Consider the following 27,234-nt stretch of genomic DNA (forward strand, 5'->3'; position numbering starts at 1 on the left):
AGGATCCAGCTCATCTCATTGTTTTGCGCTGAGTTTTGCAACACTTAGTAACGTGCTCTTTTCTGGGATTTTACTTTTTAACGATTCGCCTTTCTCTAGAAAAGAGTACTAGATGTTGCAAAACAGGCGTAGAGCACGCGGGACCTTACATCCGCTTAGAGATTAGTAGTTTGCGCCCCTGTACTTAAAAGTAGGGCATGCCAGCGACGCTCTCCAATTCCTACAACTGTTTGGCATCTTCCTAACCGACCTTGGCTGACAGAAACATCACCAAGCCTCGGCTCGTGAGCTTCGCGGGCTGACACCGCGACTTCCTTGTTTGACGCCAGGAATAGTTCGGGGTTCGCTTTTGTTTGGCCAAGTGCGCTTGACAGGGTGCTGTCGAAAGGAAAGTGTCGATGAAACATCGCCAGCGGTACAGAGAGACTTGCGAGGCTGAAATACAGTGGCCTATATGACACCACATTTCAGTGCTGCGTTGGAGCCCAGCTACCAGTACATGTACTAGTAGTCATCGCTGTGAGTAAAAATGCGTTCCGCGGGCCTGTTCGACGTGTCGCTGGTGATACTTCTCGCAACGTGGTTGCTGCCGTCCACACATGTGCAGTCGATGTCGTACTTTGACGAGGAGACCTTTGACAGGTACGTGCAGGAAACGTTTATCTTATAATCACCGCTAGACAGAAGTGGCTTATGTGTCACACTAGACAAGAGAGATGGGGGCAGGCGTATTTTGAAAGCCCTCGTCACACAGTCGAAGAGCTTCGGCCGTATTTGTTGATCATGAAACAGTAGGTCGCCCGATTTTATAATCAACAGAGGTTCGCGTGTATTTTTCGACTGAAAATTTACCCTGTCATATCTAACGGGGCTAGGGGACCGGTGAGGTAGCCGATAATGCTGCTTTTGCCAGTTGGATACAGTCATTGCCACCGCCATGGTAGACCTGCTTGGAGATCAAACAGGATTATAAAATGATCGCCAAATGTATTGGGACTATAGTTCCTTTGGAACCTAGTAAATAAGATAAAACTCTTACTGACCCCTTGTTGCCCAAAACAGAAATCAGAAAGTCTTGAAAAAGATGTGAACCTCCATTAACATTAATCCGTCGGGTTACATATATCCCCCACTACTTGAAATACAGTGGGTTTGAGAGATCTCTAGTGCAGCACCCCCCAGATATGCACAGTTTAGGTATACAGGAGTGCATTTTACTGAGGGACGTTGGGTTGGAGATATGTTTAGACGTATCTTTTCAGGGTAGCGGAATTATGTACCCTGGCGGAATTATGTTACCTCACTGAACTGCCAAAACGCCATCTGTGCCGACAAGAAGCTTATCCGGAGATAAACATGAGATTCCATCCGCTTCTTTGGAACTCTTCTACCTTATAAGACTCTGTCATCTTAAAGCACGAAATTCAAACAAGTCCACCAAAACGACCTTGTCCTTGTGCTATAGCTGGCAACACACGAACACAGACAAAAGCAGTACCCCTGTGGGAGGTCACTGACCTCCTTCCCGGAGGTAAAAAGAACATGAAACTGAATATAAATTCACCAGGTTGTATTATTTCAGCCAGTAGGTACCCATGTGAGTAATGAGGCTGTTGTAACGCACTCGAGGCACCTCCTCGAACACGGGACGTGAAGCCGGCTTTTAAAAACCGGCTGTGGTAGAATATTTCTATTGTTAGTTGACCTAAATTGCTAATTTTTACCTATGTACAGCCTTTGTAATGTGTGTATGTCCTAGTTTATGTGTATTACGTGTCCAGGGGCACCTGAAAAACAGGCCGCAGGCCCGAGTGTGATTTCTCTCTGGTAAAACGTATCATGTACACGCTTGGTTCTAACGTCTAGACATTCTCTGATTTATTGACCTATCAGTAATGATTATCTCCTCCTGGTATGTTGAATCTATCTATCGAATGGGATGCATCAAATTCTTTCGAACAAACGGAGAGAAAGCGGTGAACAGCTTTGTGCGTTTATCGTCATGTCGTGAACGATCCATAAGAATTGAAATTAAATAAAAGTTATGAAAGTGAAGTAGTAACGTACAGTGGTATTCATATTTCGTCGCGTGCGTAGGCCTGTGGTTAGCGATCTTGCCTCTGGAACTAGAAGCCCCGGGTTCGATCCCGGCTGTGTCGCTCACCCGACATGCACGCTACCGGAAAGGGTCGCAGTCCCTAGGACGGGACGTTAAGCCGTGGTCCACTGTTCAGTGTGCTTGTCGAAAAGAGCTAGGGGAATTTCCCCGGTACAATAAATACTTTATAGCGTCTGTGTTCCTGTCACGACCAGTGGAAGATTAGTTCATCTGGTTCGAGATCACTTTCCTTTACTTTTTTATTTTATTTCAGCGATCCGGATCATCTTAGGTGCCCAGAAGACAAGATCATCACGGAGGTGTATCCGTGCCCGGACAAGGACGGCAACAAAGTGGCCAAATGTTTCAGGTAACGACGTACTGTAAATGCAGAAATGTTCGCGGTGGTTTAATGCTCTTTCTTCATGGAGGGAGGGATGGAGGGAAAGAGGGTGGAGGGAGGGAAAGAGAGAGAGAGAGATGGAATGAATGAATGAATGAAGGGTTTATTTGATCATTTTGATCAGGACGTGGAAAGTAGCTCGCAGCCGTAGGCTGAATTGCGTACTTTTTACATATGACATCATAAAACTGGGGACATTAGGCAATTTAGCGGTTACAATAATAATATGAATGTATCTGTTTAAACGATATTTGGACTCAACTTTACAAACCTTTACATACAGGCTTGATTGATCTAGATTATTTATCACATTTATTTAGTTTAAAAAACGTAATAATCCAAATGCAAATGTAACTTATAGTGATATTTTCATGGTTTATTCAATTTCTATCATTTGTTAGATGATAAACAATCTTCTTTGGTGAAAAACAATGTGTAAACAAGCCCTCTATCAATATTTTCACCAGGCATTCAGTTATAGGTTGTATATGATATGTTCGTGACTAGACTGGGACTACGTACAAATACAAATGTAACTGTTATTATAGTATTATAGTGATATGTTCATCGTTTATTATGTTTAGCCATACCTAGTATGGCTCAACATATTGTTTTTATGTTTAGCCATACCTAGTATGGCTCAACATATTGTTTTTGTTCACGTTCTTCTTCTTCTCCTTCTTCTGCCATATCTTCAAATGGAATCTACTCCGTCATTTTTGGGCCAAACGGCCTGAAATGTGGCATGTAGGTAAAGATAGCAAATACCCCCAGACGATTTTTTAAATTTTGTTGAAACAGGCATTAAAATCATTTTTATGGAGGTTTTTTGGGGCATTTTTAGACAATTTTTATATTTTGGGCTCCTGTGCCCTGGTATTGCAAGCAAGTGACCTGAAATTCGGTACAAGGGTGCCTTGAACATGTCCCTACAGGACTTCAATCACAATTCTGGTGTACATCACTTCAGAATGCTTCATTTTGGGGACTTTTGGGCCCATTTTCAGACCAAAAACAGGCCAAAAGTGGTATCCCCGTCCCATGTTCCATTTGCTGCTGGCCAAGGAATCCATGTTCTATCTAAGGATCCCCGCGTTCCATTTGCTACTGGCCAAAGAACGCGTGTTCTATTTAGGTCACCTGAGGTCATATTGCAGGAACACACGCAAGCCTTTGCAGTAAGAAGCTCTTGGGGTCTCGCAGAACTTGTAGAGAGAATTATTTTTGCACGGGTGATTTTAGAACAGTCAATTTATGCATCGGGAGGGAGATTGGCGAAGTATGATGCTCTTGCAAATGTTGCCTTTCTACATGCAGTTAATATTTCGATTTGCCCAGGTACTATTTTGGGACAGCCCACTTCTTGCATGGGGAGGAGTATGGCTAAACATGCTGTATTTGCTCAGGGGCAAATGACGGCCTTTCTAGTTACTCATGTTTCTTCTCCTGTCAAATCTTCAAATCGATTCATCTCTGTCATTTTTTGACCAAATGACCTGAAATTTGGTACAGAGGTAATGTAGGCAAAAACCAATGTACGTTCTTTTCCTTTTTTTGATATTGACCTTGAAAGTGATTTTATTGAGGTTTTTAGGCTATTTTTAGCATATCTTGGCCTCCTGCGCCCTGGTATTTCAACCGAATGACCTGAAATTTGCTGTATATGTGGCTTGAACAAATATTTAAAGGACTACATTCCCATTTTTGGCATACATATATTCAAAACGATTTATTTTGGGCTTTCTTGACAATATTTGCCACTTCTGTCACTTTCAATACTACATATGACCTAAAGGTCATTGACCCCAAGTGCCTTGCACCTGGCCTTGCATGCCTGTGAGCCTTGCGACCACCTGATTGGTCAATTGGGTTAATCTAATTACATGTATAATGTAGCGAAGTGTTGCACAAGGAATTCTCACGCTGAGGGGTACATGAAATAATGCTTACAAAATAGACCTCTATGAATCGGGCTACATTCAGCAATGGTAGACGGATTCGGGGCATGCCGCGCAAAACACACGGTCTCACCGTGGGCACAGGCGTTTCGGTCCCGCACGTTGTCGCAGCGGTGCGTCGCCGCTACGCGATCGAAAGCACGCCGCTGTCTGTCTCGGACCAACACGCGTCTCCCGTGATGTGTAGCGTCCACCAGGCCTTCCTACATGTCCTACGTACGGGCGTATGGATCGTAGAATTCGGCAAAAAAGGAATGATTACAGCCGCTACGCCACGTCGAGAGTTCGAGGCAGTTTCATTTTCCTTCCGCGAGAGAAAGTAGTCCGTTCCATGACTCCGGGCGTCAACACCCCTTACAAGAAAGATTGTCGCTGGAGTATATGACCGTGTATCTTGCTGTTTTCAAGTGATTTACCATTTTCTAGCCTCATTTTTTACTCCTATAGATTTTTGAACCGATAGTTTATCGCTTCCCTGTCAAAAATACGGCTAATGTAAAGTTGGCGGTCTAACAAGTCCTTTTTTCGGTTCGATAACAAGGCTGCACGGCGATGGGTCAAAACTAGAGTCGATGTCATTGCCATGACGGCGTTTGGATTTCGACCGCGATTTAGCTGTCGTTAACGACAACACTTACCTTACATCGCAACCGATCATAACACTGCAACCGACATCGCTATCTTTACATATCGCAGCAATCGAGTCTTTACATCGCAATCGAGTCCTTACATCACATTCGAGTCGCTACATCGCAACCGAGGCCTTGACACCGCAATCGAGTTCTTAAATCGCAACCGAGTTTTAAAACAGCAGTCGAGTATTTAACCCTCATCCGACCGTATGGGGTCCGTTTGGACCCCAGGCATGTTTTAATGTGTGCCATATCAACATTTTTCGTTGGAGAAAAAACTCATTCCATGAGTTTGTTCATGTACATGTCTTACAACTCCTGAGAAATTTTTACCGGGATTGGCCCATTTTTGCGGAAGTTATACTCTAAAGTGTGTGTGTTGTCCGCTGGGGTCCAAACGGACCCCAGATGATTTCGCATTGTTTATCACGTAATTAGAAAGAAATTCCTCATAACTTCCAAACGGTACAATGTATTCTCACCAAATTTGGAGGGACTGATATTCACGTAAAGTTTTATAATTTCTGTAAATTTTGTGACGTTATGACGTAATATTACGTAATTATGACGTCATCGATGTGATTTTATAGGCTAAATAGGGAAGTCCCATAATATTGAGAGGTATTAAACAAAATTGAGTGTATTGTTGATTTTAAGGTATGCCAAGGCATACAACGTCAATGGCGATTACGTTGACGTAAAAATGACGTCATAGAATGACGTCATGTGTCGTTAGCGATCCCTGGGATCCGCCATCTTGGATCGGCCATTTTGAAATTTTTGAATTACATTTTTTCCATTTATGACTCCAAATCACAAAAGAAAGAGACCGGAAACGTTAATCTGAATGTTTCTGGTTACGAAAATACCAGGTAGTGACGGATTTGAAGCCAAAAAGCCTGTTTATACCTAAAATAAACATCTAGTTCGCCATCTTGGATTTTTAGCGATTACGTAATCAAATTAGCATAAATTATGAATGATAAATCATGAAATTTACATCTAAATACATATGATGTTATACATGTTGGAAAACTAGTGTGGTTGAGCAAGAAAACCTGAGAAATATCATTGTTTTTAAAAAAATTAGTGACTTTTTGTATAAAATGCCTGTCAGAAACCCGTTGCCATGGCAACAGGAAAAATGATTAACTCAAACTATTATCATGGAATTGTTGCTAACTAAATTTTAGGAAAAGTCACCAAGTATGGTAGGCTTAGCATACGTCATTTGGCAGTTATACGATGTCAAAGTTGGCGCGGGCACTTTTTTTGCACCCCCAGTCTAGATAGGGTTATAGGAAAATGCGGGTTCTCCTCATTTTCTGCATAAATCATGATAATGAGCATTAATCATCAACACCAAAACTTGTCAAAATATTCTCCATAGATTATTGTAACAGGATATGCACAATAACTACAATAAGATCTACCAGAAATATATTTAGGGGGCAAAGCAAAATGGGGTCCGTTTGGACCCCATACGGCCAGATTCGTCGCAAAAATGTGTCGGTCGGATGAGGGTTAAAACAACAGTCGAGTTTTTAAAACAGCAACCGAACCTTAAAAAAGCGGTCGAGGATTAACTCCACGGGAGCCTAATTACATGTAGCACCTCGTTCACTTCACACCTTCTTAACACCTAATGGTTAAAGGCCACCGGAGGGCGCAAATAATCGACTATAGTTAGGCACATCTCCGTTAATTGGACACATTAGCCTTTTTTTAATGTTATAATTTATGAACGCAAAGTAGAGTCAAACCTGGATTCCGCAACCACTCAAAGGACTTAAGTTAGGAGGGGACAGGATGGGGTTAACTATTTAAACATGGGTGGACTTTTAAAATACGTACGTCGGAACTTAACCTGCGTCGGAACTGAAACTTCGTTGGGGCTTTACACTGCGTCGGGCTTTTAACCTGCGAGAATTAACTCCTTATCTTAAACTGCGTAGAGGATTAACTCAACGGGGACCTCTTTCACACCTACATACAGAGATGTGTATTGATACCAATGATACACTGGACGTGTCTTGTCTACTAGACTTCACAGGGTGACCTGACTTAGGTCGCCTTGAATATCAACCTATCGGGCCGAGAGGGGGAAGGGCATTTGTATTTATACAACTTAAAACGACTAACCGTTGTCTATCCCAAGCTTTGAAGTATGTTTGCCCGTATCTAGTTACTAAAGTGAGAATCAAGGAAATGCAGCAAGAGACTCATTCAATCAGAAATAGACCCTTCAATAAATACAAAGCACGTCAGATGACATACAAATCTTTGAAGCACATACATACACATACATACTGTATATTTCATAACCTCTGTAGGGATAAACAACGCATCACTTGTTTCCACGCATCAACAATAACTATACAAAACTGATTACAGTCGTACTGATTTAATTTCTTTGTTCTTAGACTATTTAGGAAAACAAAGTTAAACGGACATACAACTGGGAGAAACTGGTAAGACAAAATAAGAAAACAGTTTATTTATTTATTTATTTCATCTTGAGACTCCTGGGTAGCCCAAACAGCTAGGATACCTGATTTCCATTGGGCCCAGTATAATATATGCACAGGCAATAATCACAATACGTGTTACAGTTTGGCAGTAGAACGGAAGCGGACAACATGCAATGGGTACAAATAAAATCTGGTGCGTCAAAATCAAAAATCCATAAATCAAAGTTTGATAGACCCATTTACGACCACATCAAATATATCATTTCTATGGACAACACATTTTGGGAAACTGTAGCAACTAGGAAGACAAGGACATTATGCAATTGAAAAGCAATGGAGTGAGCAAATTTTTGAAGGAAAAAACAACAAATTGTTGTGTCCTAATATACAAACACTTTGATGATAGAGTGCATACGAGTTGTGCTGGAGATTGCTTTATGAGGTACTTTTGGGCCTTTTCCATATTTCTGTAGTACATGTCTTTGTGTTTGTGCACCAATGTTCAGCAGTGATTGATTTATAATTTTTCTGAATGTTTGGCAAATCCTGTCATAAAGCTTCTGAACCCATTCATTGGAAAGCCTTGATGGGCACAGATTAGAGGAATTGGTGTGTCATATGAACATCAGACACTAGAAAATGATCTTGTGATTGGATTAATAAACAAAACTATTAGCTTGTAGTGAATTATGTGTTCCATTAGAATCTTCCACATAAAATACAGATCTGTCGCTTAATCTTATCTCATTACATTTAGACTTCAAGCTTCACATTTGTGTCATGCTAAAAGTGTAACTACATTACTGGCAGCACTCTTCTCAACTCCTTCAAAGGTCTGGATTAGATTGGTAGTTGATAGACTTTCAATCTGCAGTTGGTCTCCTTTGGTTTTCAACTAAAGGCCTGATTATACCTTCTTGTGATTGGAACCTGTAAACAGGAGAATATAGCATTTCCCCCCCTCCAACCTCTACTTGGAAAGTAGTCTTGAGTTAGGTTCATGATCTCCCTTACAACCTCTGCTTGAAGAGTAGTCTTCTCGGGCTCACATCCCAACAGGAAATCCCTCAGCTTAGGTCCTTCATACCACTGACACTGCAAACACAAGCGTAAAATACATAAATGAATGTGCTTTAAAAAAGGATTAATTTCTTATGAATCTAGAATCAGAAATCTTAATTTGCATGTTGATCAAGATACTACTCAGTTCCGTATCTGTATCTGTACAGCCAGTATAACCACTCGTAAGCGCAACACACCAGCTTCGCAGGTACATGCTGGGCATCAGCTATAGATACAGTACAGACAGATACATGTATACATGCATATAGGCAACCCCAGAAAAAAACAGAAGAAGGTGTTATTTGTAATAGACCACATGTTTATAAATACAAAATCAACCAAGTTGGTAACAATTATTTACAGATGAACATATAAATGAACCATTTATAATCCAGGAATTGAGTAGTGCCCCTTCATGCAGACCCATGGGGTGTGATGTATGATGGAGATCATCCCTTAAGTACTGGTTCTTATGGGATAATTGCTGAAGTTCCAGGTGAATTTTTGGGCCATCGCAATAGAAGACTTAAGTTGTTAAGAATGGAAATTGATGAATAAATATTCACACAAACACTATAAACATTATTTTCAACATCAGACTAGATATCCTAAGAGCGCATTTTTGGAAGGGCCTTTTTTTTCAAGTCTTTAAAAGTATGGGTATCAATGGGATGTTTGACTAAGATGAAAGTCTAATTTTGACCCAAAGCAAGTGGAAAAAAACATTTACTAAGGCTATAATTTGACAAACAAGTATCCAGAAACACATTGAAAATGTAATTTTTAATTCAAGTCAAGTCGCCAAGTTGAAGTTTGTCCAAGGTTGTTCACGATATAACATGTAACACCTGGTTAGAGCTGTGTACCTAAACAAATTCTAGGTACAGGTACACAGGTTTAGGTACAGGTCTGGCCCTGAACTACTAATGTTCAAGTAATGGTTGATTAAAGGACAAAAACAACCGATAACAACATAATGTTTAATTCTGATAGACACGGGCCTATCACATGGCATCTATAATGACCATCACCCTCACCAATAGTCAGCTATGACTCCAGTATTGAAAGAAAGATGAAAATTTGACTCAGGCACATTTAAAGCTCAATCTGTGCTACAGTACAGTACACTTCAGTACACTGCCACGGTAATTCATGGTGATTCTATCTGTCAAAGTTGCCTTCCACTGATCTGTAATCCTCAGGCTTGACCTGATTTAGTACCGGTACAGCACAGGTACACCAGGATGGCTACCAGGCAAAACTATAGGGGATTTGAGGGTAAAGAAGCTTTCCATAGTGCTCGTAGTTCGTGGCTCAAACAATTTTTCAGTTTATTTGTTAGTTTGAACCTTTATTTATTCATGAAAAGCTCAAATAGGTCTGCAGACTGCAATTACAAAACACAATTATTCGCAGGGTCATGATTTTGCCAACTGCAGGAATTTGAAGATTTACTGTTAGTAAGTTACCTACACAGGACAGACTGCTGACATCTGAGCTGCTGCTGCTGTCTCTGCCATGGCTCCTCTTCTTCTTCACATGTCCTACACACAAGAAATTCAACAATAATACAGAACTATACACATGTACACATGTATTCTTCATTCAGTTGTCAATCTATCAAGTTCACATTCAATACTGTACTGTACTCCAAAACAATTGTGGAACATGCTTTACGAAAGGTGCATTAACCCATTGATCTGAACAAACTGGTAAGTCTGGCGTGGATGGTGTGCTTCTAAATACAAACCATGCCTTCGGCAGTATTACCTGATGATGTCAATATCCTCTCCAAGCCTGACAACGATGAACACTCTACTTGTTGGTGGTTCACCCTGTTCAAAGACACATGGACACATTATCAAGGTCTCATTCATGAGTTTTTCTGCCCCATAGCAATAAAACATGTTTTACATATGGGCGCGTTCGTAATGAAGCTATAGGAAATGCACCAAGGTCATTCATTCTCTGTTGAGCACATGTACCCTACATCATGTAATAAAATTGGCAACAGTTTCACTACATACAATCTCTTTTTATAGCAATTACACACTACACTTAGCTACTAGTACACCCCCCAAAAGGCACTTTCCAGCTGAAAGCGCACGACCGCATCCCCGACAATGCCCGGCTGTGGACGTCCGACATCGCGCATGGCTGCCAAACTTTACCTGCTAATTTCTTCAGTTGCAAACAAGCTTTTATCAGTTTGATGCTTGAGATCAGTTGGGGTGGCTAAAAGGGAATTTTCCCACCAATCTAAACACACGTTCATGCAGTCGTTAATATTTTGGGGTACAGATTCTTTTAGGGTACCCACTCGGAGTAATACAGGAATGAGACCTTAATGTCCGATGAGGAAGGGTGTACACCAACCATCTATCCTTGTGTCACTGTCCCCTTGTGTCGTTTGGCTGGCAAAAAAAATGTTAATTAGCAAAAGAACCAGAGAATCTACACAGTTGACAGAAAGTTATTCATTAGAATGTGCAATTCGCTTGTACCTGCTGAGATGGGAAAAACCATTCATCAAGACAATAGAAGCCAAACACAAGTGTCTGCTATAGGAAAAAAAATCCTTTATCAGCACATGCAGCCAAACACGTGTGTGAGGGTGTGTCTGCTCAGAGGAAAAAAATCATCAATCAGTAGAACAGAAATAAAATACCCATGTCTGCTACATTGTAAGAGGGAAAGAATCATTCATCAGAATAATAGAAGCCATACACCTGTATCTGCTAAGAGGAAAAAAATCATTTTATCAGAATAAAAGAAGCCAAACACATGTATCTGCTGAGAGGGAAAAAATCATTCATCAGAATAATAGAAGCCAAAAACTGCTGAGAGAGAAAAAGTCATTCATCAGAATAATAGAAGCCAAACACCTGTATCTGCTGAGAGGAAAAAAAATCATTCATCAGAATAGTAGAAGCCAAACACCTGTGTCTGCTAAGAGGAAAAAATCATTCATCAGAATAATAGAAGCCAAACACATGTATCTGCTGAGAGGAAAAAAAATTATTCATCAGAATAATAGAAGGCAAACACCTGTGTCTGCTGAGAGGAAAAAAAATTATTCATCAGAATAATAGAAGCCAAACACCTGTGTCTGCTGAGAGGGAAAAAAATCATCATCAAAATAATAGAAGCCAAATACCTGTATCTGGTTAGAGGAAAAAAATGATTCATCAGAATTATAGAAGCCAAACACCTGTGTCTGCTAAGAGGAAAAAATCATTCATCAGAATAATAGAAGCCAAACACCTGTGTCTGATGAGAGGGGAAAAATGAGTCATCAGAATAATAGAAGCCAAACACCTGTGTCTGCTAAGAGGAAAAAAAATGATTCATCAGAATAATAGAAGCCAAACACCTGTGTCTGCTAAGAGGAAAAAATGATTCATCAGAAAAATAGAAGCCAAACACCTGTGTCTGCTAAGAGGAAAAAATGATTCATCAGAAAAATAGAAGCCAAACACCTGTGTCTGATGAGAGGGGAAAATCATCATCAGAATATTAGAAGTCAAATACTTGTGTCTGCTAAGAAAAAATAATAATTTATGAGTCTAAGAACAATAGATTAGACAAATACCTGTATCTGCATGGACGGAAAAAATCATTTATCATTATATGCAGCCAAACATCTGTGTCTGCTCAGAGGAAAAAATCATTCATCAGAATAATAGAAGCCTGTACTAGTATTTGCTTGGAGGAATGAAATCATTCATCAGTAGAAAAGAAAGCAAATACCTGTGTCCGTTCAAATTAAAAAATCATTCTTCAGAATAATAGAAGCCAAATACCTGTATCTGCTTGGAGGAATAAAATAATGTATCATTACATGCAGCCAAACATGTGTCTGCTCAGAGAAAAAAATCATTCATCAGTAGAACAGAAAGCAAATACCCGTGTGTGCCCAAAGAAATAAAATCATTCATCAGATTAATAGAAGCCAAATACCTGTATCTGCTTGGAGGAATAAAATGATTTATCATTACATGCAGCCAAATACCCAGGTCTGCTCAGAGGAAAATAATATAAAAATAGATTAGCCAAATACCAGTATCTGCTTGGAGGATTAAAAAAATCGATATTATTATTACATGCAGCCAAACATACATGTATATTTCCTTGGAGGAAAAAAATCATTCATCAGAACATAAAAAACTAAATACCTGTATGTGTCTGCTAAGACAGGAAAAAATCATTAATTACAACATTAGAAACAAAAAACATGTAACTGCTCAGAGTAAAAATCATTCATCAGAATAATAGAAGCCAAATACCTGTGTCTGCTCAGAGAAAAAAAAATCATTCATCAGAAGAATAGATATCAATACCTGTGTCTGCTCAGAGAAAATATTATTCGTCAGAAAATGCAGTCAAACACCTACGTCTGCATAGGGGGTAACAAATCATTTATTCGATCATGCATCCAAACACCCAAGTAATCAGAACAGCCAGAGTGTAGTGAGTTTGAATAGCTAAAGTGATTAGAATGGCCAGACTACATACAATGTAGGATGATACAAGTGAGTAAGAGGTGCTAAGATTGGCCAGGGTGCAGTCAGAGGTGCTTAGAATGGCTGAGCACATTGAGGTACAAGTGCTTGGAATGGCTAGAGTGACTTACAGGTGCTTAGAGTGGCTGGAATGACTTACAGGTGCTTAGAATGACTGGAGTGACAGGTGCTTAGAGTGACTGGTGTGGCTTACAGGTGCTTAGAGTGGCTAGTGCAGTGACTTACATGTGCTACTTATGGCTGGAGTGACAGGTGCTTAGAGTGGCTGGAGTGGAGTGACTTACAGGTGCTTAGAGTGGCTGGAGTGGCTTACAGGTGCTTTGAAAGGCTGGAGTGAAGTGACTTATAGATGCTTAGAGTTGCTGGAGTGGCGTTGTAAAGAAAATTGACATTTTCACTGAACTTTAACTTCACAGAACGGATGTGTGAAGAAATTATCAATAATCACAACAGATTTTCCATGATAATGATAAGTTCACAATACAGAGGTGACAGTGATAACAGGGAACAAAGAGTTACGGTGAAAGAAACAAGAATTACAGTAGTTTGAAGTAAATCACAAATGATAAACAGTTTTCAGTAAATCCTGAGAAAGGGGTTCATTGAGGGAAAAGTGTCACTTAACTTAAGGAATGCCAAGTTCTTGGGCCCAGTCTTGTGTCAGGAAAATGCTGAGTTGCTGCATTTGAGAGTTTCCCATGTTGGTATCCCTTCTGTTGATAGGGAAGCTAGCAGTCTCTTCTCTTGGAGTGGCTCCACTGCTTTTCCTCTAGAATTCAATGTAAATGCTAGATAAATGTAAGGAAAAGGACAAATCTAAACTTCTAGACCAGATTGTAAAAGACACAGGATTAAGCTTACCCGCTGCAGACGCTATGGCTTACTATTATGAACCATGTAACTTGTAGAAACCAGACAGAGAGAAGCAAGGGGTCAGCCTCTGGTCTAGTTACGTAGGAAGCATGGTAGGAAGGTAGACAGTTTTGTTTATTTCTTTAGTTTCTATTCCTATCATGTTTCACTAAGGAATGATAGCATGTTATCATGCAGACAAGCTCTTCATTTCCAAAATGTATACATATGTTAGTAATCTCCTTTCATTACATTTGTTGTACTTTAAGTATGACAACGAAAATCCCATCTTCTCATGGCCAGTCTCAGTTCTGCCCAGGTCTGAAAAATATTCTGTCATTTTTCCTCACATCTGGCAATGATATGATAGACTCCTTTCCAAACTATGGCACCATTTTTGAATCTGCTCTTGCGAGAGCACAATTTGGTGCAAGTGCACATGATTTCACACGGGAGCAGAAAGCAAATACTTGTGTCTGCTCAAAGAAAAAAATGATTCATTAGAATAATAGAAGCCAAATGCCTGTATCTGCTTGGAGGAATAAAATTATTTATCATTACATGCTGCCAAACACCTGTGTCTGCTAAGAGAAAAAACAACTCATTCATCAGAATAATAGAAGCCAAACACCTGTGTCTGCTGAGAGGGAAAATATCATTCATCAGAATAATAGATTAGCCAACGTATCTGCTTGGAGGATAAAAAAATCAATATCATCATTACATGTAGCCAAACATATGTTTCTGCTTGGAGGAAAAAAATATTGTTTATCAGAAGAACAATAGAAACTAAATACTTGTGTCTGGTAAGATGGGAAAAATTATCTATTAGAACATTAGAAACCACAAACCCGTAACTCCTCAGAGTAAAAACATCATTCATCAGAATAATAGAAGCCAAACACCTGTGTCTGCTTGGAGGAAAGATCATTTGTCATACCATGCATACAAACACCTACGTCTGCTCAGGGGCTAACAAATCATTTATTCGATCATGCATCCAAACACCCAAGTAATCAGAACAGCCAGAGTGTAGTGAGTTTGAATAGCTAAAGTGATTAGAATGGCCAGACTACATAGGATGATACAAGTGAGTAAGAGGTGCTAAGATTGGCCTGGGTGCAGTCAGAGGTGCTTAGAATGGCTGAGCACATTGAGGTACAAGTGCTTGGAATGGCTAGAGTGACTTACAGGTGCTTAGAGTGGCTGGAATGACTTACAGGTGCTTAGAATGACTGGAGTGACAGGTGCTTAGAGTGACTGGTGTGGCTTACAGGTGCTTAGAGTGGCTAGTGCAGTGACTTACATGTGCTACTTATGGCTGGAGTGACAGGTGCTTAGAGTGGCTGGAGTGGAGTGACTTACAGGTGCTTAGAGTGGCTGGAGTGGCTTACAGGTGCTTTGAAAGGCTGGAGTGAAGTGACTTATAGATGCTTAGAGTTGCTGGAGTGGCGTTGTAAAGAAAATTGACATTTTCACTGAACTTTAACTTCACAGAACGGATGTGTGAAGAAATTATCAATAATCACAACAGATTTTCCATGATAATGATAAGTTCACAATACAGAGGTGACAGTGATAACAGGGAACAAAGAGTTACGGTGAAAGAAACAAGAATTACAGTACAGTCAAACCTGTCTATAGCGGTCACTCAAGGGACTGGCCAAAAGTGACCGCTATAGACAGGTGACCACTATAGAGAAAATGGTGATTTTTGACCACGAGCAATAAGTGACACACGATTTCAGTACCCATTGATCTTTATTCACATTCAAGAATCCCTAGATGTTGTAAGCGTCTATTCTATTAATATGTATAGATTTTATATTGATTGCCGTTGTTGCTTTTTAACTGTTCCTTGTAAGAGCGTTTTAACAAACAAACTGTAGTTTTAACAAACAAACTGTAGTTTACCAGCGTACCAGTGTAGCAGTGTAGCTTCCATTCTATCATGTACTGTATAGATTTTATATTATTTTCCTAGTTAGAGCGTTTTAACAAACAAACTGTAGTTTTAACAAACAAACTGTAGTTTCAACATGTAACTTGTACATTTGTTACATTTGTTACCAATTAAACTGAAACTGAATCACAAGGCTTGAGCATTTTCTATCACACTTTTGTGAAATATTCGACCATGGTGGTCTGTCTACTTGCTCTGTTTCTACTCCATAGCGCATACAAAGCATCTTCCAGGTTGTGAGCCATGCCATGGGTCTCCCCATCACCTTCCTTCAAACAGAAGCCTTTAATCTGCTTAAGCATGTCTACACATGTGCTAAAGTCCTTGGCTGCACACTCATCTGTGCTATCATCTGTGCTGTCTTCAATGTCCTCGTCGTGGTCCTCATCTCTCTCCTCCTCCTCCAGCTGCTCAAGAATCGTCGAGGCTGGCAGGCTCCAGTCTCGGCCAGTTGTGTCACATGTAGCAAGGTCTTCATCTATGGTGGCCAGCTCCTCCACACTGCATCCAAACAGCTCCTCTGCGAGGCTGTCCATCTCCGTTGCCTCATCCTCAACCTCAGGCTCAGTGTCAACAGCAGCTGAATAACACATGTAGACAATTCTTAGTCATGCCTAGCTTGGAAGCATTTAGACTTGAAATTTAGCAGCCATTGAAAAATCAACTTAAGGTTGGTCTGGAGAGTGATGACACCAATAAACCTCACAAAATGTTGCTTTCATATTGAACAAGCATTCATAGAATTTTTAACAAGAAAGAATTTTCACACCTGGATTGATTCGAGCAGGAGCTCGAACTAAGTAAGTACATGTATGTAAGTTAACAAGAAAACTTCAACTCACCAACAGGACTTGAGGTGGTGAACCCAGATTTCTCAAAGCACCTCTTGATGGTGTCCCGACCAGTCTCCTTCCATGCTGAATCAACCCAGCGGATGGCATCGAGGACCGTGATTTTCTTAGCAATGTCAGTACCGGTGGCATCCCTGTTCTCCTGCAGCTCATTCACAATCCTGTTGAGCTGCAGCTTTCTGTATTTCAACTTCATAGCTTGGATGATTCCCTGGTCCATGGGTTGTAGGCGAGAGGTTGTATTAGGAGGGAAAAACTTCAGTTCAATATTACTCAAGTCCATGCCAATGTGGGTTGGGGCATTATCCATGAATAACACAATCTTTCGATCTTGTCTCTTCATCTTCTTGTCAAGTGTCTTGATCCAATCCGCGAAGATTGCAGATGTCATCCATGCCTTCTTATTATTGTCATAGGTGACTGGGAGGGAGGATTTCTTGATGTTTTTGAAGCATCGGGGGTTGGTGGATTTACCGATCAGAAGTGGCTTCTCCTTGTCTCCCGCCATGTTGGAGCACAGCATCACTGTCACGCGTTCCTTGGATTGTTTGCCGCCACTGCATTGTTCTCCTTTGACACACAATGTTTTGGTAGTTGTGGCCCTGAAGAATAGCCCAGTCTCATCCATATTATACAGGTCTTCTGGGGCGTATCCTCTTGTGATCTGAGCAAGTTTATCCTTCCACTCTTCAACTGTAGCATTGGAGACACTGGCACTTTCCCCCACTACTGTACCACCTACGATGTTATGACGTCGCTTAAAACTCTCAAGCCAACCGTTCGAAGCCTTGAATTCACTGACTCCTAACTCTGCTGCAAACTTCCGCGCTGCTTCTTGCAACATCGGACCGCTACAAGCAGTAAGCCCGCGCTTTCTCGTGTCAACAAAGAATTCCCAAACAAGTTTGTTTACCGCCTCGTTGCCGGTCTGACGAACGTTCCTCTTCTTGGTTGATGGCGCGTTATTTTCGAAGTCTTCGAGGTGTTCCCGCTTGTGTTTGAGGATCGACTGAATTTGCGTTCTGCCGACTCCGAAATCAGCAGCCAGCTGTCTCGACGATTTCTTGGCATTTTCGGACAGCCGGATCACTTCCACTTTCTGCTGAAGAGTCAGCGAAGTTCTCCCGGGGCCGGGCGCTTTCGCCATTGTGCTCTCCACAATCGCCTCGTGTAGACGAAAATGGCTGACGTGTGATCTAGCGTCATGTCAGTTTTACAGTTAAAATTGTCTGAAGAGACCGATACCGTCATATTTCTTTGATGCTTCGGCATGAATCCTTTGATGCTTTGCCGTGTTTGTGTTCCCGCGCCCGTCAACTTGTCAGATTCACCCATTATGCTACTGTGGTACCCACAAGAAAAGTTTCTCCTTTTAAATTTATCGCTTTGAATAAAATCCACTATAATCTGAAAGTTACACCGTGGTACTTGTATAAAGATTCATTTAGAAGGTTTCGGCAACGTAATTACCCTCAGCGATACTATATCACATCTTATATTTACCACAAGTTACCTCCATGACTTAGAGTGGTGTCGTCCGCTGACCTATAACCTCCCTGGTCGGGGTACCGGCATTTTGTTGTGAAAATAGAAATATTTAACTCGGCGCGGCGCGACGATACTGCCGCAGTATGACAGACCGTGGGTCGTGGTCTTGGGCAGTCCGTCCGCCGTGACCGTAATTGGCAGTGTTACTGTATCGTAGGGACCAGAAATCGTCTGGCCGCGACCGCGTTGGACAGGTGACCGTTATAGGCTAATTCTTAATGCTTACGTCAATGGGAAAAATCCAAGGGACCGACAAAAAGTGACCACTATGGGCAGGTGGCCGCTATGCAAAGGTGACCGCTAATACAGGTTTGACTGTAGTTTGAAGTAAATCACAAATGATAAAAAGTTTTCAGTAAATCCTGAGAAAGGGGTTCATTGAGGGAAAAGTGTCACTTAACTTAAGGAATGCCAAGTTCTTGGGCCCAGTCTTGTGTCAGGAAAATGCTGAGTTGCTGCATTTGAGAGTTTCCCATGTTGGTATCCCTTCTGTTGATAGGGAAGCTAGCAGTCTCTTCTCTTGGAGTGGCTCCACTGCTTTTCCTCTAGAATTCAATGTAAATGCTAGATAAATGTAAGGAAAAGGACAAATCTAAACTTCTAGACCAGATTGTAAAAGACACAGGATTAAGCTTACCCGCTGCAGACGCTATGGCTTACTATTATGAACCATGTAACTTGTAGAAACCAGACAGAGAGAAGCAAGGGGTCAGCCTCTGGTCTAGTTACGTAGGAAGCATGGTAGGAAGGTAGACAGTTTTGTTTATTTCTTTAGTTTCTATTCCTATCATGTTTCACTAAGGAATGATAGCATGTTATCATGCAGACAAGCTCTTCATTTCCAAAATGTATACATATGTTAGTAATCTCCTTTCATTACATTTGTTGTACTTTAAGTATGACAACGAAAATCCCATCTTCTCATGGCCAGTCTCAGTTCTGCCCAGGTCTGAAAAATATTCTGTCATTTTTCCTCACATCTGGCAATGATATGATAGACTCCTTTCCAAACTATGGCACCATTTTTGAATCTGCTCTTGCGAGAGCACAATTTGGTGCAAGTGCACATGATTTCACACGGGAGCAGAAAGCAAATACTTGTGTCTGCTCAAAGAAAAAAATGATTCATTAGAATAATAGAAGCCAAATGCCTGTATCTGCTTGGAGGAATAAAATTATTTATCATTACATGCTGCCAAACACCTGTGTCTGCTAAGAGAAAAAACAACTCATTCATCAGAATAATAGAAGCCAAACACCTGTGTCTGCTGAGAGGGAAAATATCATTCATCAGAATAATAGATTAGCCAACGTATCTGCTTGGAGGATAAAAAAATCAATATCATCATTACATGTAGCCAAACATATGTTTCTGCTTGGAGGAAAAAAATATTGTTTATCAGAAGAACAATAGAAACTAAATACTTGTGTCTGGTAAGATGGGAAAAATTATCTATTAGAACATTAGAAACCACAAACCCGTAACTCCTCAGAGTAAAAACATCATTCATCAGAATAATAGAAGCCAAACACCTGTGTCTGCTTGGAGGAAAGATCATTTGTCATACCATGCATACAAACACCTACGTCTGCTCAGGGGCTAACAAATCATTTATTCGATCATGCATCCAAACACCCAAGTAATCAGAACAGCCAGAGTGTAGTGAGTTTGAATAGCTAAAGTGATTAGAATGGCCAGACTACATAGGATGATACAAGTGAGTAAGAGGTGCTAAGATTGGCCTGGGTGCAGTCAGAGGTGCTTAGAATGGCTGAGCACATTGAGGTACAAGTGCTTGGAATGGCTAGAGTGACTTACAGGTGCTTAGAGTGGCTGGTGTGGCTTACAGGTGCTTAGAATGACTGGAGTGACTTACAGGTGCTTAGAATGGCTGTAGTGACTTACAGGTGCTTAGAGTGGTTGGAGCTACTTACAGGTGCTTAGAATGGCTGGAGTGACTTACAGGTACTTAGTGTGGCTGGAGTGCAGTGACTTACAGGTGTAAAAAGAGTAGGGGCATGTCCTGGTGTGCGATGGTCCAAATCCTTTTGTCTGGAGTTGGTGATTCACTACAAATCACCCAGATGGAGGCCTGGCGAAACCCCGTCTCGTATCAGCCATACGTTTATTAACACCATTCACCCGGACGGGCTCCCTTGGAAATCAGTTACATAGTAACTGAAGGGACCACCCTAAAGATTAATGATACTGGTGCTTAAAGTGACAGGATTGCAGTGACGTACAAGTTCTTAGAGCAGCTGAGGGACTTACATGTGCTTAGAGTGGCTGTATCGACTGACAGGTGCTTACAATGGTTGGAGTGACTTACAGGTGCTTACAATGGCTGGAGTGACTTACAGGTGCTTAGAGTGGCTGATGTGATTTACAAGTGCTTAGACTGCTGGAGTGTAGGGACTTACAGGTGCTTAGAATGGCTTGAGTGCAGTGAATTGGAAGTGCTCAGTATGGTAAGAGTGCAGTTACTGTAATTCACTTTATCTTCACGGAAGCAAAATTTCAGGGTGTAAGGAAAATGGACATTTTCACTGAACTTTAACTTCACAGAACGGATGTGTGAAGGAATAATAAATAATCACAACAGGTTTTCTATAATGATGATAAGTTCACAATACAGAGGTGACAATAATAACAGTGAACATAAAGTAACAGTGAAAGAAACAAAAATTACAGTAGTTTTATGTTAATTACAAATGATAAAAAGTCCTGAGAAAGGAGTTCATTGAGGGAAAAGTGTCACTTAACTTAAGGAATGCCAAGTTCTTGGGCCCAGTCTTGTGTCAGGAAAATGCTGAGTTGCTGCATTTGAGAATTTCCCATGTTGGTATCCCTTCTGTTGATAGGGAAGCTAGCAGTCTCTTCTCTTGGAGTGGCTCCACTGCTTTTCCTCTAGAATGCAAATGTAAATGCTAGACAAATGTAAGGAAAAGGACAAATCTAAACTTCTAGACCAGATTGTAAAAAACACAGGATTCAGCTCACCCGCAGCAAACGCTATGGCTTACTATTGTGAACCATGTAACTTGTAGAAACCAGACAGAGAGAAGCAAGGGGCCAGCCTCTGGTCTAGTAACGTAGGAAGGTAGACAATTTTGTTTATTTCTTTAGCTTCTATTCCTATCATGTTCCACTAAGGAATAATAGCATGTTATCATGCAGAAAAGCTCCTCATTTCCAAAATGTATACATTTGTATATGTTAGTTATCTCCTTCACCCAAATTTCATTACATACTGTTGCAGCTGCTACTACAGGTGTGTCAAGTCGTCCATCCCCATCACCGGAGATGATGTCCGCCTGGTGGATTTGGACAATAACTGCAGGGCCGCGCTGCAGGCTGCCTCTCCTCTCTGTATCTATAGTAAAACAAGATGGGTTGGCAAATATTTAATCTTTGAGACATCTGGAAAATATGAGGAAAACATTCCATACATGTGATATCACCGTCATGTGTGCCGTTAGTTTAAGCATCAGCGCCAATGCTTGCCTGTGTTAGTACCAGTACCCCAAGCCCAGGGACAGAGGGACCCCTCCACCCACAAATGCTTGCCTGTGTTAGTACCTTAACCCCAAGCCCAGGGACTGAGGGTAATCTCCAAGCAGATCTACACGGGGCGCGAAAATCGTAAATGCTAGCCAGAGAAGCTCCAGTCAGCCAGAGAAGCTCCAGCCGGCCCCTACGACCCTACGGCCCCTACGGGGCAGCGCGTAGGGCAGGAAATTCTGTCGAGGAACGCAGCGCAGGGCAGCGCGTAGGGCAGGAAATTCTCACGGGCGCGGAGTGGTTGGAATTCTACCGCAGCACGTAAGGAAATGTATCGCGGACCGGTTGGAAATGCCTCGGACTGGTTGGAATCATGCCTCGGACCGGTTGGAATCTTGCCTCGGACCGGTAAGAATTGAGTCGAGGAAGCTGTATTATCGTTTTGGTCTTTGGTATCATCCAGCATGTTTTCTAAGACAAACTTCAGCCTACAAAGTGCCGTTGAGCCGTACAAAGAGGCATGAACAGTCCTTCTTCCCCAGAACTCTAGATTTGATGCAACAGTAAGCCAAAAGGTTACATTGATTGCCATCATCGCTATATCTGTTAATGTTTTAGCTTAGTATTTGCACGATGATCGCCAACAAGATTTTATATATCTAATGTGACTATGGTAAGCGTGCTTCAAAGAGATTTTACTTATCTATTGTGACCGTGTCAAGTGTGATTTGCCTCTGTGTAGTTTTGATGGTTCATTTTCTTATCTAATGGTGACTTGTTGTTTGTGTAAATTTGCAACGCAATTCAGGTTTACAAAAAACCTGCGAAGTTGTAAATACTGAATAAAGTTTCAACTTTGGACTAGCTCAAGATAGCCATATATATTTGATACTCAAGTAGCCTTTTTTTCTCGGGAAACTTATGGGCCTGGCATGGGGGCTACAAAGTCATAAAATCCAGAGGGGTGATGTTGGATACTTACTAGTAGTAGTCGGCTGTCCCTTTGTGGGTAGAAGTAACATTTCAGGATGTTTCATTTCTAGTAAACATTGATATAAAAGTAAAACAGTCCCTTTATAGCAACATAGGAAGGATGATGGATTGAAGTATTATATTTGCTGTCAAATGTGGTTTTTCTAGTTTGTCTGCTGAACAGAAACACAACACAATGGGTGGTCATGTCAGTGGGTGTGAAAACTCCCTAACTGCAGATGCCAGGTTTCCTTTTGTTTTGGTAAGGTTTATGACTCTGACACTTGACACAAGCGTTGACTTGTTTGGCTGTTTTCTGTATTTTCCCTACAAAATTTCTCATCAACAACAGGGCATTAACCTTACATTAACCAACGGTTCACATCAAAGATAACAAACAAAAAACAAGTGGCTGTGAACAAAATTACTCAGAATATACAACAACAACAGAATAGAGAGATGCTCATTTCTCTGTTGTCTTGTCAAGATCCCCCACAGCCTCTACTAGTTTAGAACAAGGAGGAAGATTACTTTACCCACCTTTTTTTTCAACATGGCCAGGAGGTATCAGAGAATAGTATCTGAAGAGCCATGACATACATTTCTTTATTGATTCTCATTTCCTTCAGATATCTTTTCAAAGCAGGGTACTTACAAGCTGAGCCATCGACTTGTTAGATAAAAACTAATAGTATTAGTATATATGTAGCTGATATAGTAGATGGGACGATTGGGACCATTATTTTGGCGCAACACAACAACCTCAAAATATGGGGTTTTATCATACAACTGAATGCGGTTTTGATGTATTTTAAAATATCAGTTTTGTACATACCTGTAAACAGCTGTCACAGAAGCCTGGCTGTGAGTCTAGAACATTCCAACCTTTCCGTTTCACCCCCACAAATTATCTGGAGATAAGGCGCACATGGCGCTTGTGACCTGTACAAGACAGAAGATGTAAAGTTACACTGATTCAGGTTCTCACTTAACAAAAACTTCAAGGTTTGGAACAGGTTTTATATCCGCCTAAGATAATTTGCATGCTGTCTGTGTGATGTGAGGTCTAACGGACAAAATATATATATCTCTTTGTTTGTCTGTTTTATGACCTACTAGTATGCAAGGCAGCAGTTGTATCATTAGTACTATATCTATTCAAAAATCCTTGCTCAAGTTGGTCTAATTTTCGTCTCATATATATGATGCGTCATGGCGCCGCGGCGACTTTACCAGGCTCCGCGGATCGCTGGGAAAATAGTAGAAATCGGCCGAATAGAGTGAAAATTATGCGAAGGGGACTCGGTACGGGTGGTACTCCGCTATACTGGGAAGCTCCGTGGGTCGCCTATTGAGCTTCCCTTGGCATACTTTTCACTCTATTTGCCGATTTCTACTACTAGTATTTTCCTAGCGATCCGCGGAGCCTGGCAGAGGCTAGCGGCGACTGTTGGAGGGCTTTTTTAGTCTTGCAGTCTTATACATTAGCAGTAAAAAAAGCCCTCCAATAGTCGCCGCGGCTATCATGGCGCCATGTTTCTTTGACTTGAATAACAGTTCACAGTTACAGTTAGTTCAGTTAGGGGGGCAGTTAGTTACCCCTCCTGGGGTTGTTAGAGGGTATCACAAAGAAAGAAAGAAAGTTACGAGCAAAACATAAACATAAACTTACCGTCAGATAGTAGCTGTGGCGATACAACGTGCATTCCCTGTCGCGTCGGTTCCTAACATGCCCTGACATGTGCTTGTGTGCATGTTTGTGTGACGAACGGTTTTCACACCTCGCGCCAGTGGACATGAAAGGTCGGGGGTCACCCTCGTTCCCAGGACTCCACGTAACCCAGGGAGCTGGAGTAACCTCAGTTTAGCCTCAGATAGTAGACATATGGTCTGAATAGAGTATATTGAGTCTTCATGTGGGATATTGACGACGCTTTAACAGTAAATTCACCATGATGGAAACATTTAACTATGGTAATAAACATCTGTGAGAGTTTCGAGAACGAGTTCATCGGATTGTTCCATTGTATTCATGGGGAGTCTATCAAAACTAATCAGCAAAGAACCTGATCCGGACGCTAAAGTTGTTGTCTTGTAACATTTTGGCACTTTCCAAACAGAACTTAATGGCGGAAGATTGTTACCTTCTTGTCATGTACCCCAAGGGGGGCTGCGGACGCAAAATGGGGCATATGAACAAAGGTATATAATCTTCCCCACCAACATCTGCTTGGAAAGTAAGTTTTTGGCTATTTGCCCTGCTTTCGAGACCTAACGTAGCGCAAGGTTATGGTGCGCTACCAATTGTGGTCCACTTTGGGTCTTGCGATGTGTATTTTGCTAAAGGTAGTTTTCATGAGCAATAAAGAACGTCATAAATATGATCCTTAGTCATGCCTCTCCTTATACAAAGCAATGAATTAGGTTTAACGTTACGTCCAGCGACAAAACAGAATAAACCCCTGAACCTGTAACAGCAAGTTACCAAGAAGCGTCGCGGTGGCGCAGTCCTGGGTTCAAATCCGGGGTCCCCTGATTTGTCTCGTTGACGTTGTGCCCTTGAGAAAGGCACTTTACACGACTTTCCCCACTTTACACGACTTTCCCCACTTTACACGACTTTCCCCACTCAGGTGAAAATTAGTGCCCTAAGTTAAGCCCCGGTTACACATAGCCGAACATGGCCTCCCGACTCTCTCTCGACCATGGTTAGAGTGATTCGGGGGCTAGGTGGGCTGAGTCGGCTGGCATTCGGCTGAGTCGGCTGGTGTTCAAATTTCAAAACATTCGGCTATGCAGATGGACGGAGGTAGTCAGGAAAGATTCGGCTAGAGGTCGGGTTGGTTGGTAGTAGGTTAGAAAGCCTTCGGGGTTCAGTCAGTTACTGGTTAGGAGATGGTTGGGATATGCTCGGCGCATGTTCGGCTAAAGTTCGGCGCCAAAAATAGGCGTGGCCTAAAAACTGGTCACACAACTTCCGAACTACCACCGACCTGGGTCGGCTAGCGTTCGGGAGCCATGTTCGGCTATGTGTAACCGGGGCTTCAAGCTTTTAAGGACGTCCCTCGGATAGGACGTTAAATGGAGGTCCGGTGTTTGAGGATTTCTTTGAGGAGAGCTGACAAAGTAGCTGACATTAAACCTTTCTTTCACATTCAAGCTAACTATTACTTAAGCTATGGCGATGCGAGATTTGAAAGTCTTAAGTCCCCCTCTCACTGAGCTGCGGCACTGTGGCGGTAGCGTGTGAATGGCTGCCGCCGCACTGCCGTGCACAAACCTAGCTTGGCGTACCGTCCTAGTGACGTCCCAGTGTCGTTCCAGTGCCAGTCCACTACCGCCAGCGTGCCAGTTGAAATAGCGATTTTTTTTTTTTTAATTTAAAAGTGCCGCGCGCACGACGGGAGCTTGCCGGGAGCTTACCGGGAGCTCACCGCGGCCAAAAGACCAAGGCTGTAAAAATTGATATGTCAGTTTCAAGGTTATACGTATATTCTATAACATGTTACCTTTGTTTCACCAAGTGTCATTAGTGAAAGTTCAGTTATCCTTTGACATCAATTTGTAATGCACTTGTATGATTTTACATTGTAGTATTTTGATTCATTGACAGCACTGCGATTTCTGATAAATTGACTACCATCAAACTACAATCGGTCCATCTCCCTAGCTATTGATCTGTTTAAGAGTTTGGTTCAACCCATTTTACTGCATTGTAGTGAGGTTGAGGATTGTAGCTGTAAATGTTCTGATCTATTCATTGGAATATTGCTTAATCCCACTGAAAATTAGATCTATGCATTGTACATTTATTCCAGTACGGAAGTTGATAGAATGCGAGTTAGTCGCTTTGGAAAGAAATCAGACCCCTCGTCTACCTGTACTCGACATGATCTTGTGCCATTCAAGAAATACAGTGATAAACTGAACTTGATATACCAGTCAGACACTGTATCGCAAATTGTACTCAATGTTTCGCCGTAAGGGATGAATTAAGATAATTCCTATTGATCGTTGACAGTCAAACACAGTTGATTAGATACTCTCGCTAAGCTTAAGATTGAATTAGTTACCTACTGACAAGATTATTTTTAAAAAAACACGACACTTCAGTCGAAGAAGAACACTACTGGGTTATTCACGTTCAGGATATACTATGTTGACATGTTTGACTTAACCCCGCAGTTAATGCCAACCGTTTTGGAAATACATTTAAAGAACGTCTGGAAGACACGATTCTCCCTGGCTGGAGGGAACCACTTAGAAATATCAGTGGGCTCTCACTGGGATGCGGCACCGCGGTGGCACTGCGGCGGCACTGCGGCGGCAGCTCATGACGGCACCGTCGCTAAAGTTTTTCACCAATTTTCATTTGCACTTTCACTGACGTGCGGCGCAT

At 41.6% G+C, this 27,234-nt stretch overlaps 2 protein-coding genes and 2 long non-coding RNA genes across 9 annotated transcripts in view; 1 reads left to right on the top strand and 3 right to left on the bottom strand.

Moving 5' to 3' along the window:
• The first annotated feature begins 211 nt into the window (after nucleotides 1-211).
• Nucleotides 212-27,234, top strand: part of LOC136428964 (collagen and calcium-binding EGF domain-containing protein 1-like) — a 62,114-nt gene continuing 35,091 nt past the window's right edge. The window contains exons 1-2 of the mRNA XM_066418811.1: nucleotides 212-642; nucleotides 2,373-2,468. Coding sequence (XP_066274908.1) covers nucleotides 530-642; nucleotides 2,373-2,468 — 209 coding nt within the window. The 5' untranslated portion in view covers nucleotides 212-529. The remainder of the gene's footprint in view (nucleotides 643-2,372; nucleotides 2,469-27,234) is intronic.
• Nucleotides 7,317-15,248, bottom strand: LOC136428959 (uncharacterized). 6 transcript variants are annotated; one of them, XR_010754682.1, is made up of 4 exons: nucleotides 12,104-15,248; nucleotides 10,395-11,997; nucleotides 10,098-10,168; nucleotides 7,317-8,657 (listed from the first exon to the last, which is right to left on the bottom strand). It is a non-coding gene; the product is annotated as an uncharacterized lncRNA (long non-coding RNA). The 6 variants fall into 6 exon arrangements; XR_010754683.1 differs by having other exon boundaries at nucleotides 10,395-11,835; nucleotides 11,889-15,248; XR_010754685.1 differs by having other exon boundaries at nucleotides 10,395-10,459; nucleotides 11,001-15,248.
• LOC136428958 (tigger transposable element-derived protein 4-like) lies at nucleotides 15,742-18,682 on the bottom strand. The gene is made up of 2 exons (XM_066418808.1): nucleotides 16,805-18,682; nucleotides 15,742-16,542 (listed from the first exon to the last, which is right to left on the bottom strand). The coding sequence occupies exons 1-2, from the start codon at nucleotides 17,958-17,960 to the stop codon at nucleotides 16,112-16,114; spliced, it is 1,587 nt and encodes a 528-aa protein (XP_066274905.1). The 5' UTR covers nucleotides 17,961-18,682; the 3' UTR covers nucleotides 15,742-16,111.
• On the bottom strand, nucleotides 18,929-25,263 carry LOC136428960 (uncharacterized). Its single transcript, XR_010754686.1, has 4 exons — nucleotides 24,508-25,263; nucleotides 23,671-23,777; nucleotides 21,614-21,735; nucleotides 18,929-21,269 (listed from the first exon to the last, which is right to left on the bottom strand). It is a non-coding gene; the product is annotated as an uncharacterized lncRNA (long non-coding RNA).

Source organism: Branchiostoma lanceolatum, chromosome 2 (assembly GCF_035083965.1).
Source record: "Branchiostoma lanceolatum isolate klBraLanc5 chromosome 2, klBraLanc5.hap2, whole genome shotgun sequence".
Taxonomy (NCBI): domain Eukaryota; kingdom Metazoa; phylum Chordata; class Leptocardii; order Amphioxiformes; family Branchiostomatidae; genus Branchiostoma; species Branchiostoma lanceolatum.